The sequence below is a fragment of the Periophthalmus magnuspinnatus genome, chromosome 16 (genome assembly GCF_009829125.3).
Source record: "Periophthalmus magnuspinnatus isolate fPerMag1 chromosome 16, fPerMag1.2.pri, whole genome shotgun sequence".
Lineage (NCBI taxonomy): Eukaryota > Metazoa > Chordata > Actinopteri > Gobiiformes > Gobiidae > Periophthalmus > Periophthalmus magnuspinnatus.
In genome coordinates, this window is record NC_047141.1 from 19078619 (window position 1) to 19092753 (window position 14135).

The 14135-nt window shown below is 36.8% G+C and overlaps 1 protein-coding gene across 2 annotated transcripts in view; it reads right to left on the reverse strand.

The window, feature by feature from the left end:
• Positions 1-14135, reverse strand: part of snap91a (synaptosome associated protein 91a) — a 28568-nt gene that overhangs the window by 10401 nt on the left and 4032 nt on the right. Inside the window, exons 3-10 of one of the 2 annotated variants that reach the window (XM_055227615.1) lie at positions 6515-6657; positions 4676-4751; positions 4305-4407; positions 3598-3691; positions 3110-3221; positions 2931-3037; positions 2810-2851; positions 879-940 (exon numbers count right to left, since the gene is read on the reverse strand). In XM_055227615.1, coding sequence (XP_055083590.1) covers positions 879-940; positions 2810-2851; positions 2931-3037; positions 3110-3221; positions 3598-3691; positions 4305-4407; positions 4676-4751; positions 6515-6657 — 739 coding nt within the window. Of the gene's footprint in view, positions 1-865; positions 941-2809; positions 2852-2930; positions 3038-3109; positions 3222-3597; positions 3692-4304; positions 4408-4675; positions 4752-6514; positions 6658-14135 lie in introns of both variants that reach the window. The other variant, XM_055227616.1, reaches the window with a different exon arrangement.

Below are 14135 nucleotides of genomic sequence, written 5' to 3' on the forward strand. Positions count from 1 at the left end.
GGAGAAGCAACCCCGCTCAAAGTAAGAATGCATGTTTTTCAATTTATTTTTAATCAATATAAACACATGTAATTGAAAAAAATCGAGATAGACAGATAGGTTTAATCTAAAACTATGGAACATTTCAGCCAAACATCTCCATGGACACCACCTACTTAAGGACAGGTTTCACAGTGCACAGCAGAGTAATGGCATCTTGGCTCCAGTTTCACTTCAACAATAATCTTCCTAATGCAGGACACAATATCTCTGAAGCTGGAGCTAATGATAAGTTGATGAGAATGATTCAATCAAACATTAACATTGATTAATCAGACATTTGTTATTGTATGACAGAGATACAATAACAGGATTTATTCACAAAATTATTCCCTGCATTTCTGTATAGATACAAACACTCAGTGTGTTGTGATGTATACAGAAGAGAAAATGAATACATATGACTATAAACAATAAACCACAAGTCTTTTTGGAGCCATACTTACTTATCCTCTCTGTGAACAAGGAGACATAAAGGCAATCACATTTTAGAATGCAATAGAAAAAAAAAATAGGTGAAAGACATTTTGTTCAGTAACATAACTATAAAATATATTATAACAACAAATTATTTTTACTGAAAAGAAAAATGCACAAGAAGCCTCACCAATTCAGCGCAGTATATACATGCAAATGTGAATATCCTGTTATTTTATTTGGTAAATTAAATTGAAGGATTTTAATATTTTTTCCTACACTGCTTTCTTTTTCTCTCAATGAACTATTTAAATAAATACAAAAATCCAATAGCATAATAGTCTGTGTATCATTCAATTGATTTTCAATCTATATTACAGTATTTTTTGATTGCTCACTAATTATGAACTCTAATTACTTACGGCTTCTTCCCCTCCAGTGTGTTGAGGTGTGTCTCGAGGGACTCCAGTAGACTCTCTGGGGCCTGCACAATGACACAGAGAGGTTACAGAGGAGGACTATTATCACTGCATCTCAGATACAGCCGGCTGTAGTCAAAGAGGACAAGGCTGATTACCACTACAGGCAATAACGCTGTCTGTGAATCCATAAAACCATCAGGTCAGTGGGAAGTTCCCAGCTTAAACTGCGGTGCCAGAAGTTTATCCTCTGAAAGTTGCCACACAAATTGTCTTCTTTCTACATAGTCTATTCATTTACTGTATGCAGAAATGGGGGATGGCAATATTTCAATATATTAAAGCTTATAAATACTGCCCAACTCCTCTATCTGAGAACAAAAGTAGTTTACATATTTGACCAATGCATCTGAACAAAATTGGGAAAGCACGCAATCATGCCAACATGCAAAAAGCACCATATTTCCCATGCTGGAACAATAGAGTTAGCAATATCCCTTGTTACTAAGGTTCTAATACACTTTGACTCCATTTACCCAGTCTACTGAGGCAGAGGCTTGGTGCTGAATGGTGTGAGAGGGCATTTATCATTGAGATAGAAAATGTCAGGCTCTATCATCAAGGGGGCAACGCTCTACCTATAATCACATTTCAAAAGATAAACAGCTCTATTACCTGTTGTTGACTCTTAGAAGTGAAAATAAAATCTAACCACTTTCTGCCAAAAATAGCAAAAAGTGTAAAATAGTGCTTTCATTGTAAAAAAAAAAATAAACTTGTATATCTTGTATTACATTTAAAATTTGTAATTATAAGTAGGTAAGACCCCATTCAAAAAATTATTTTTATTAATAGCCAATTAACTGGATACAGTGAATGTGTTTTCTATACATTTGCTTGTGCAGCAGCTGTACTCGTCACAATTATTGTAAATGACATAAAAATCTATATATACTGCTGAATTATAGATAACCCATTAAACTTTGGTCCTTGGCTAGCATGCATTTTGTATTAGCTCTCCTTTTGAACATAACAGTATAAGTGCAAACATGGTTTAACATGCTTGTCAGGCAGCTAGTGCAAATGTTATTATTGTAATCCTGCAAACAGCAAGTGCAGCAGCTTTCCACTTGGTTGAACGTAAAGCAAAATGCAATAAATGTGAAAACATGGCTGTCTGGAATCTCTGCAGCCTTACAGTCATCTGCACCTTAATGCACTAGGTTGAACTTAACCTATGCTTAGCGCTTAAAAGCGGACACAGGCCCTGGTCAGCAGCATGGCTCAGCATATCACAGCTCTGTCTATCGGCCCTTTCCAGTCACTTCACCTCCAGACTGAGTTAAGTCTGTCTGGCTATGGGCTCATAGTGCAGCGTACTTCAAACCAGTGCACTCAATCTCAGACTAAATGTTGACCTTCCCTGCTCCATAAAGCTAGCACTACTCACACTCTCAGCCTGAATGATCAATCTGCATCTCTGGAAACGAAAACAGAAATACAGGCGTGGGTTTGGAAAAAGAGGGGTCATTCACCAAAATTAGAGTTTGTTGAGGCTGCACATGAAGGGGACAGACCTTTAATATTAATAAAAACACAAAGAGCAGTGGTTCTCAAACTGTGAAACATCTACTACTAGAAGGCCAGAGGAAAGTGGTATAACATAACTGAAAGTTCTATTAAAAACAGATCATTATGGACAAGTTGGATCCATATTTAGTTCTAGTTTTGGTAATGTTATGCCATAATCTAGTGGTGGTTATATGGAGTTAGGTCTAGCTTTGTCCTGGTACTCCCAGAATGTTTGAGAACATCTGCATTAGAACATGTATCTCTGAAATACATGCCACAGATTTACAAAAATATACAGTAACGTAACACATGCTTTGTTAGTAAAATAACGCAAAAAAAAGAGAGCAAAAAACAGGTTTTACCTGAGTGAGTTCAGGTATGTCGTTTTTGTCTATTCCGACTTGCTACAATAAAAGAAAAGAAAAATAAATACAGTTTATGAATAGCAGATGATGACTCGTGAGAGTATTCTTGTTGCTTTACCTCTGCAATTTTGAAGAACTCAGAAACTCGAGTCATTCGTGTTAAAAATCTCTTGTAGATTTCTAAACCGTCTTTACATTGGCTTCTCTTCATCTGGAAAAACTTTTCTGAAGAAGATTCACGGCATTATTATTTGCTCACTCTGTTTGCAGAAGTCAAATATTCACAATAGTATTTACCTAGTAAGTTTATTACACCATCATTGTAACAAGCATACAACTTAATCAGATCTTTAAAAAGGAGTAGAAAGCACGCATTTAGCACACAATGGTTTAGGTCCTTCGACTGAACCTGTAGAAAACAAAAAGCATATAACAATATTTACCAATATTTGAGAGATGCATGCTAACAGAAACATATACGTGTTGTGAGAGTAGCAATCATATAAAACGTGTTAATCTTGAAGGTGACATAAAGAAGTTGAGTCCCCTAAAACTAACTCTATCCCTGTCACAGTAAGATGCCTGTGTTTAGAATAACTCATGTTCTGCAATAGAAGAGAGCTATGTAGGACTGACATTTATCTACAATGTTGGTGGACAGCAAAAACAGTCCAGCAGCCTAGGGGTTAATCTAATGATTTTTCAACACATAGTTGAAAGTAGTTACTGTATCAGTACAAATGTTATTAAGATGTTCAGAAATCATTAGAAAGAATGTCACCTACATCAAAGTCCAGAAGAGCATCAATCTGGCCTTGCAAAATGTTCATTCCTCGTAGTAATTTTTCTACTGGCATGGTCCTCATTACTCCATCCGCCCTAAGAGCAGAATGAGAGAAACAGAAATGTAAGAAATAACCAGATGAATTAGTATAACACCGTTCAAAAGTTCAACAAACACGATTCAGTTAATTCTGATAATGGATATAGACAAAGCGACATTATCTTTACACCACACAAGGTTTACAGATGCATTTGCAGCAGCGGCTCAGCCCACTTCTGAGCATGAGTAATCACCACTTTGTATTCACCACCACAGTACAGGCAGGAAAGCTCTGCACTGTCCCAATGACAGGTTTAAATGGGCTCTACAACTGCACATACACTGGGTTATGGCCGGAGTGTCAAAGATTAATTTTATTTATGTCCTCCTACCCAAAAGTTCCATTGTGTCCTTGGGCAAGACACTTGACCCACCTTGTCTTCAGAGTCATACACACTAATGTATGCATGAGAATGTGTTTATGAGAGTAAATGACCCCGTAGTGACAATAGGCCATTTACAAGACAATTTGTCCAGAACTTTTCTTGGTTTTGTGGATTATAAAGTCTCACTCAGTCTTGTTAAAGGAGACATAACATTTCTAATACTAATAATGTTTTAAGGTAACTCTATACACTAATTGTACAAGTGATACAATGGAACACCAACCCTTTCTTGACTCTGCCAAAGTCAAAAGACATCTGTCGGTACGCGAAGGCTTTCTCGTTCAGGTAGCGACTGTAGCGTCTGATAAATGTGGACATGTCATAGCCTGGAGAAAACAGAGCACAAAGGAAAATTTTTACTGTGTTGACTACATCTATTGCTAAAACACTTGTTGGCCATCCATGTGTGCACAATTCCCATGACAGCAAGCCATGGGAGACATTTTATTTATGTAGATTAGTTTAATTAATGGTATGAAGAATTAAGAGAGCTCAGGTACAAGAGCCACCTAACAATCATGCTTTCTTGAGTGATGTATGTGGGATTTTTAAACAAAAGCCAAAATAACAAAGACAGAAACAAATACTACGCACCATGGGAACCAGTTTTGTCCAGGAAATTGCTGAGGTTGAAAAGTGTGTTTCTAGATGCCAGGAATTGTAGAAATTTCTGCAAGAGAATACATAGTTAATGATATGTATACAGCATTGCTCATGCTATATCAACAGCAAATCTTCTATGGAAGAATGAATAATAAGATTAGTGGTTAGATTACATTCTGCAAATACAGCATTCTAATGATTGTAGTGTTGTCACAACACTGAAATTTCAAACTCGATTTTGATGCTAAGGAATAGATTTGATACTCAATACTTATTCCAATACCACATTCATAATAAAATGCAATTTTCGACATTAAATAATAGTACTTTCTTTTAAAATTATTGTATGTGCACTTGCAAGATGCAAGTGATTAGCAGCAATTCACTTCAATTCATTTTTATGCAATCACAACAGCCAATCATCTCACAAGACTTAACAAAATTATTGATTTAAACAACAGTAAGTTAGAAGTTCAGATGGAGCAGCAATAATGTATGTAGTGGTCACAGTAACAGTAAGAAAGTAGTGGCACAGTAGCCATAGTGAAAGTAGTTTAAGTATTACAAGTAGAAGTAACCACTGTAGTCCTAGTCCCAGCAGTAATGTCTTATCTTATCTTATTTTATCTTATAATATTATTTTTTGGTGTCATCACGATAGATTTCATATGGAAACTAGAAAACATTCACATAAGTTTCATAATTGATTATCTAATTGAAAAGGCATGAAAAGAATCTTAATTTCCTTGGAGCACAAGAATCTTGCCATGCATTCTTGACCACAAATATAGTGAATTAAAATGCCATACCATGGTCTCATTTGCAATTAAAACATGATAGTATTATAAATGAGCAATGCAGCAGTTCCATGTGGGGGCATAAAGTAATATGGCATTGACAAATAAGGTTCCTGTGCAGCTCTGAGAAAGATATGGCCAACAGTAATACATATTAAACATGAGCAATTATCATGTCATGTGCTGTATAGAAGTGAATGACACAAAACACAAAAGAGCCACAACAAGGCACTAAAAACTAGGAGTATCAGATTTCTACAACAAGCAGAAACAATTGTGCAATTCATTCATCACTTTGCCTAAATGAATGGTAATTAGTCTTATCAGTAAATGACCACAGCCCTTCTGGCTCTCAGAACATAAGGTCACTTGCTCTTTTGCCTGGACATTTGCTGGTTCATTCAGAGGCTGCAAGAGCAATTACCATGATATTAGAAGCTCTGTGACATGCATGTTGGGATTACTCAAAGAGGAATACTCAAAACTAAGGTGACTTCATTTATTAATTTCCAGTATTAGCAGAATTAATCATATCAATAAATAACCACCTCAGTATTGTAAATTAACTATTTGTATTTTGAGAGAGGGACTTTTAAGTCCTTTTGACTTAAAAAAAATTTTTGACACTAAAAGTGGAATGGGTTAAAAAAGTAGTAAATACAGTCATAATACATAAGTATATATAATACAAGTTATGAAAAATAGTTGGGATTTTTTCTTCAACGGAAACAGCAGTATTGGTAGTGGCGTAAGCGATAGGACATACTAAGAAGTAAGTAGTAGCAGCAGTAGCAGCAGCACAATAGTAGGAAGAGCAACTGCAAAGATGGACTGGACATTATTTGTAATTTGGGGTAGTTACTGTAATTGAGGTGGTATTAGTAATAGAACTAGTAAGTATAGTGGTTAAAATACCTTACCGTACATTTACACTTACTAATACATTTTTTAGTAGCAATTTCCGTGCTTGTATGTACTTAAGCATGGACTCCACCCCTTGTTTTTTTTATATTGATTTGGTAGAGAAGTTCACCTCGTTGCCGTGGACCATGAGGTGGTGTGTGGCGATGAGGGCTTTGAACACCACCACCCAGCTGGCATTCCCGGCCCTCTCCATCAGTGTGTCAGCCATCTGGGGCACGTTCACATTGGTCTCCTGGGTGGCCTGGATCAGATCTGAGAATTACAAAAAGAGATGCGTGTGGTTATAAAGACAGGTGAAGAGGTGCATGGTGAGGGGCAGTTATAAGGTGTGCTATTATGAAAAAACAACAACAACAACATTATGCATAGATGAAGGGAAATGTCAAAAGGTCTGGATTGTTCTGACTAGTAGACCTCTGATGGCTTATATTAGAATTTAAGATGTATGGCTTATATTGTCAAAAAATGAGCCTTGCTCAGTGTAACACAAAATAATTAGATTTAAGAGACTAAACATACACTAGACCGGCACTAAACATACAATTTCACCCTTTTCACCAATATTTCTTTATGGCTTAAATGGCATGTAGAAAACAAGACAGGATTCTCACCCACAACGCAGGATCTGGTCAACATTCAACAAAGCAGGAAATGTATGTAATTTTAGAGCATTTAATGTGCAAAACCAGTTTTGCAATGATGCATCATTTTAAAGGGTAAAGAAAACAATTTATAACAATTTTAACCAGTAACACTGTTCAATTGCATGATCAATGGACTATTAGCACAATAATGACCACCATGCATTTTCATTAACTGTGATAGAATGAGCTCTACTACTAGACAATAAGACTAGGCTAAAGCTCTTTTTCAGTACAGAGAAAAATAATCTTGCCTCACCATATAGAGAAATACACAAAAACACTATACCAACTATCTGTGCTGGCTTAAGAATCGCAAAACAGAATCCTTACCCACTCCACCCAATTTCTTCAACTAGATAAAAAAGTCACATTCACAGGACAGAAATCAACCTTTCCTGAATGATCTTGAGCTGTATCAGAACAGGTATAAGACCACATAGACTAATATATTCTCTTGGACCACTAAGGATGTCTGAGGGACTACATATCTATAAGGCCATCGTAATATAAAACAAAGTACTACAATTCAATGTTGAAAATAACATTCTATTGTTTAAATAAATACAGTTTTAATTACCATTGTGGTATCAGAATCAGTATTGAGCATCAAGCCTATTTCTTAGTATATGCAAAAATACCACAATAGAAAAGATCAAATATGTAACAAAAGAGAGATTCCAGCATGCTTGCTCCCCCAGGCATGATTGTGATTGCAGGGGGAAAGATATGTATTGACTGGGTGCTGGGAGATTGTCAGACTTTAAACCTGGGGCCATATCTTGAGTTAGAGTGATGGATGAGATAAGAAGGTGTGGACTGAGTGTTATACATGAAAGGAAGACAATCTGACCAGAATCACTAGCATCACTTTAAAATCTTATTCCGCAGAATGGGCAGAAAAAAGCACATATGACTTTTACAAACATGTGATTTATTAATATTGCCAAGTAAGCGCCTGCACACTTACTGCCAGGTTGTTTGATAGACCATATAACACCTCTGGGCCGCTAACTCAATAGGTCTGCTATATATTCGTGTCATTAGAACAATGTTTTACGTCACTGTACAGCAGCCTACAAGGTCAGTATAAAATGATATAGCCCACAATCTCTTAGGAGATTAAGGGTGTTTTGAGTCAGCCAAAATATAATGTTGACATTCTACAGAGCTAGTATAGAGTGTGGATAGTCAGCTGGTTTGGAAGCCTGACATGTATAAACCGCAGATCCTTAGACTGGTAAAACTGTCTGATAACATCCTGGGTGTGTTTGACTGGACCACAGACCATCTTTGAATAGTCAGTTGTGATACTCTGAAGATCATCATAGATGCCTCTCATGTACTCAACACACAGTATGAGCTCCTGCAGTCTAGGAGAAGATACAGGGTGCTTGTTCCTGCCCCAGTCCATAAAAGTGATTAACAACATGGACTGACTGCAGATGTGTGAAGCCTGAGAGATTGTATATTGTCCAGTTCTTTTTGTTTTTTCATTATGTCTTGTCTTTATGTCAATGCTACTGACCTCTGCTCAAAGTCAAACTTCTCCATAAAGAAATGGTAATAAATGAAACCTAAACTTAAACACTAAAAGTAATTCAGTGAATAGGTTACTGTTTATTTTATTCTGCTATACTAATTTAATAGTTTTTCTCAAGGGAATAGGTTATGCTTAACTCCTTCCTCAAATATATCCAAGCCAGGGACTTACTAACCCTGTCCCTTTTGGGCAGCATTACTATACTGAATAAGAAAGTATATCTAATAAATATTAATAAGAGAAACACACTATGCTTTGATATGCTTGCTCCCTCCTGTCACACTTGGATCATGCAGTAACATTGCACTTCCTCACTAGTGAGCCCAAACACGAGTGAATAATCCCTCAAGGCCTCATGACTCAGCAGCAGCATCTCCAGCCCACACTTTTGATTTCTCTGTCTGTCTGTCGCTCCTTCACTCTGCCTTTCCTCATTTGGCAAATTGATACTACGTAATCCAGAGCCCACTATTTTATGCCCATAGTTACAGTACAATCATTGGTCAAGAGTATTTTCCACATTTTTCAAAATATGTATTACAATGGAAAGATAAGTAACACCAATAGCAAGTCAATAGTCCTTATAAGTAAAATGTATACTGTTGTATGCAAGTAGTTTCAAATAGAGATCCTCACCAAAACATGTTGTATCTCCACGGGAGGTCCCTCATTTTTATGTAAATGAACCTTGTTAGTTTTGCTCTCTCAACGACCACATGTGCTCCTTGGTGTACTGAAGCTACTATGTTATTGTATGTCGTGACTAGCCTGCAGAGGGAAATAGAGAAAAGTGCTCTGCTGGGAGAGGTGTTTTCGATGCTGAACAGGATTTCAGCAGGAGCTTCTGACTCACCGTCTTCCCTCTGCTAAGATCTTAATTATTTACGAGTTTGTGTGAAAACAAGAGAGGAGCATGGTAGTGGGAGGTGAAGAGTCAAGTCTAGCACGCTGTGATATGTTACAATGTCCTTCAAGCAGGGATTTAGACAGGAGTACACATTAATGTTAATGTTGTCCAATATTATCACACAACGCATAAGCTCAGAGGGTGGTATAATCCAAACTAGGACACCAGCAGTCAGGCAATCTCAATTAATCCATGATGCAAGGTAATGAAATGATTGGAACTCTTAATGCTGAATGGTAGCTAACTTAATTCTCAGTCTGATTTAATTTACTTTGATGACTAAATAGATGACTAAGTTATCAAAAATAAATTGAAATATCAAAAATCATAAGTGTCATAATTAATCTTATTCAGTTATTCATGAATTTAATGTACAGTGAAAATATTACCAGTGTAGTATTTAATTTCAATCTACTTGGTAAATTATATTGATATAAGTAGTAGAATACTTCAAGGGTCACATGCCTGGTAATCTTCACTTGGTTGAATTTAAAGAGCTGGTAGTACTAAACTCTGGGGTAATTACAGTGTCTACAGATGCCCATGATTACTGTGACAGCAAGCACCAGAAAAGAAACATGCCAATAACCAATAATAATAATAACAGTAATAATAAAATCATATATTTTCACAGACTTCAAACTCATGTTTTGGTGTTTAAGCATGAGGGCACACAGAACATGCCTGGAGAGTGTTGTAACAGTTACACAAGGTCATTACAGGCACCAGCATTACAGCACTAGTCTCACAGAGCGACATTATCTACATGGGTGCACAAATGCCACTTATCTGCAGCTACAATCTGAGTTTGAAGTAATGCAATCAAGCTAATAATGACTAAAGACTTATATGAGTCATGAACATTATAAACGCAAACTATGTACCTACAGTTTTGCAGCAACATAAACAGATTTGATAGAAATAATTAAAAATTAATGTTAGGAATATCATTAGACAATTATGCAACTACAAAAAGACATCACATCAAGAAATCACAACAGAAATAGGTAATATGTTTTTTTGTTTTTTTTTAACCATTGCATCGTTTAACCATGCACCACAGTTAGGGCTGCACAATATATGCAACTGAGTCAAAATCAGTTTGAATTGGAGGTCATTGCAGATCTTTTGAAAGAACACTTACATATAGATATTAGATGATTATTTTACATTCTGGTTATCGTAAAAAACTGTAAATCTAAAACAACATAATAATAGAAACATCTGTAGTCTGAATAACCACTATTAAGTACTGACTGTGTCAGATTTTACATAATTGGTCTTCTTAAACCTGTTCAAACTTAAGTAGTAGTTAGGCCTTTACTAACTATTCTGAAATGTATGGGATTCTTGTATCAGTTTCGCAGTTCATAATTGATTCTTCTGTCCAAAGTAATGCTTCTGGACGTGCGGGATTTATAGCATGTACTGAATCCTGAATGCAAAACATAAATTGCAAAGGAAAAAAATAAAACATGATCTATTTTTTTTAGAATGTTATTGTCTCATTCTGACTCAAATGTCATCGTATAGAATTCAAGGAGCACTGGAGTCTGGTTTCCCATAGTGCTTTTCATCGATAAATGTAACTGATATTTTGGTAGCGAGCACAACTGCTGCCAACCCACTACACACTAGACTACACTGTCTATAAACCAAGCATACATCTCGTAGGATCCTCTTTTTCACAGATGGATTTTACACACACTGGGGACATGCCAAGGTGGTTTCTGTGGTAACAAGCTTTTATATTTGCACAACTCATAAGGAAAGTGTAAAAAAATTTAAAAATCAGCTACAGCAGCAGTGCTCTGATGAGGCTTATCTTATAGTGGGTGGGTATACAAGCGCTGCAATATTCTATGGCTGACTAAGTCCTTAACTTGGAATAAATGAATGAGATGTTCTACTGCAGGCTGCATGTTTTGTCTTCAGTAAGGGCATGACGTTGTTGATAGCTGCTTGGAATAATAATATCATTAATCATCTCTTTATAAAGCACTTTTCTGGTCAAAGATGCTTTCATTATGTGTTACATCTGTATGGGCTGCAACAATAATGCAATTTCCTCATAAAGTATATCCGTCTATTTGTTTATCTGTCAAGACAAGACCAGAGCTGGACCTTAACTAACAAAAGCAATTTATGGACAAGGGCAAAAATCAGGTGTATATGGGATCTAAAGCAGGAAAAAAATGATAACAAGAACTGAACCAGAATTTGACAAAAAGAGGAAACAAGGTCAGCGCCTTCATGTCACTAGACCTGGATCCAAAGTAGGAACATTAAACCAGAGCTATCTGATTAGCTGATGGCTGACATTTGTATTTAAAAAACTTACCTAATACATTGATCAGTATACATTAATCCTCTGATATATTTCACTGTAATTCTCTGATAATTTATTATGTTAATTTTGTTGCCTGGTAAAGAGTGATGCCTGTGTTGAGAGGCACACGTGAATAGATAGTGAAAGCGTGGGCTTTATTTATAGCTCCCACCAGCCTCCAGCTACATACAGGGGGAGAGAAAAAGCACCCACAATGCAATGCTACTACCCAGCACAGCATAGCGTAGCAGCGCCAATGTGGTGTGGCAGCCAAACAAAAAGGAAGCTATCGAGATACAGACACTGTGGAGGCATGGAGGAATAGGCAGACAGCCAGCACAATGCAGCTGGTAGTCGTGGTGAAAGAGGATGCTCATTTAGATATTGTGGATTTTATGTAACCACTTTTTAATGCTGCAATGTACAAATGCTACCTTGAGCAAAAAGAACGAAACAAATCTACAGTTTAATTATTGCTGATCAAACCAACCAGTCATACATCACCAAAATCAGATCTGCTTTCCCTGCTGTGCAAATCGATCCATTTCTCTCTAATGACTTTAATTGTCCTTCCTCTAACCGCGGCTCAAATCCAATGGGTGATAACTAAGCACCAAAACTGCAACAAAATGCAATACCCTTTGATGCATATTCTCCATTGTATCTTTAGGTACAGTTCATTTTTGTTCTGAAATGTCCATCCAATCACTGCCATCAGCAAGACTGGTTTTGAGTTTCTATAAAGCTGAACAGTCTGATCTTATATTGAGTATTGTATTACTACAGCTGAAAGTGACGATCAATCAGACTGAACCTGGCACTGTGATTTTCTCAAAAAACTATGTGGTATTCATTAAAAACAGTATTAGTATAACACATTACACTGTACTGCATGCATATTGACTTTGAAAATACACTTGAAAACATATCCACAGAACTGTATGATTAACCCAGGCCTTGTAAGATATACTCTCTAGTGTAATAAGTCACTCAAGATATAGGGGCAAAATACTGAGACCCCAATGATCAGGTTCAAGGCCAAAGTGCCCTCTAAAGCCCCTTCTAATCTGAGATTTAGTGAGTGGTGGGTGGTCTGGAGGAGGCAGCTCAATGTTCAGATCTTGAGAAGATAATGGTGTAGTTAAGGCTTTATGTGGGCCACAGCTCTGGATGCTCCTCATTAATCTGGACACATACTGCTTCTACGATGGTCATGCACCCACACAGTTTTAGACATTGTAAGGCCTCTCATACTACCGTTTCCATTCTCCTTAATGTGTGCAATGCAACTCATCCATACACAAGCACTGCACAGATTGGAATAGGGAGGAAAACATAAGAGAAAACACAGCAGATGCAATTTGCTACCCAGTACTCATAAACCAAACAAGTTCTAGTGGTATAGTATGTAGAACTTTTGGTAGATAAAATGCACAATGTTAGCAAAACATAGCAAAAAATGTGTATCCAGAATTGTAAACACCACACATTGAAGCAGGTAATTTGGGTAAAGGAAAAATCTTATATTGCTGAAATAAATAAAGGTAAGGTTCTTTGTTTGTGCTAAATATATAAGCTTTCCAAGAGTTGTAGTATGGTTTATGGTTGGCAATTTTTATTACAGGGGCTGCATATAGTGTACATTCAAAACATGGTGGTATTAACCATTAAACTCTGACTACATTGCAGGATTATTATTACTTAAGATGATACACAAGACATACACATTCTTATCCATAAATAGATATAGTCAAGACTTTAAGAGGAGCAATAGGTGCATAAAGCAACAATTTACACAGCATTTTAAATGACAGGGAGACATAACAAACACTAGTCATCCGAAACACAAGTTGTTGGTTAAATCAGGGGCTTCAGATGTAAAACATACACCATGGAAAAAATGGTGTTCAACCAGCTCTCACTAGTTCTTTCACATGGCCTTCTCATTGTCCACAGATTACAGTTATGCTGCAGTTATTTCTTGCTATGATAGATGTACACTAAAGGGGGAGCATGGCAGTACCTCCAGTACCACCCCCACTAGGCTTTCATCCTATTGTGCAAACACACTATGCCACACACTATATCACAATGACTCATGCATGTTTTGCGGACAGTTATATCAGTTTCATAGGGGACCACACCCCCAAACATTAACATAAACAAGCTACATCAGTGGGTACAGGTTGGGCGATCATATGATTTCTGTTTGTGTTTTTGTCTGGCTTAGTTCTGATTTACTAATGTGTTACCATGGACCCTGTAAAGTCTGCTATATAGTTACGATCTATGACATTGCGGATCATTAGG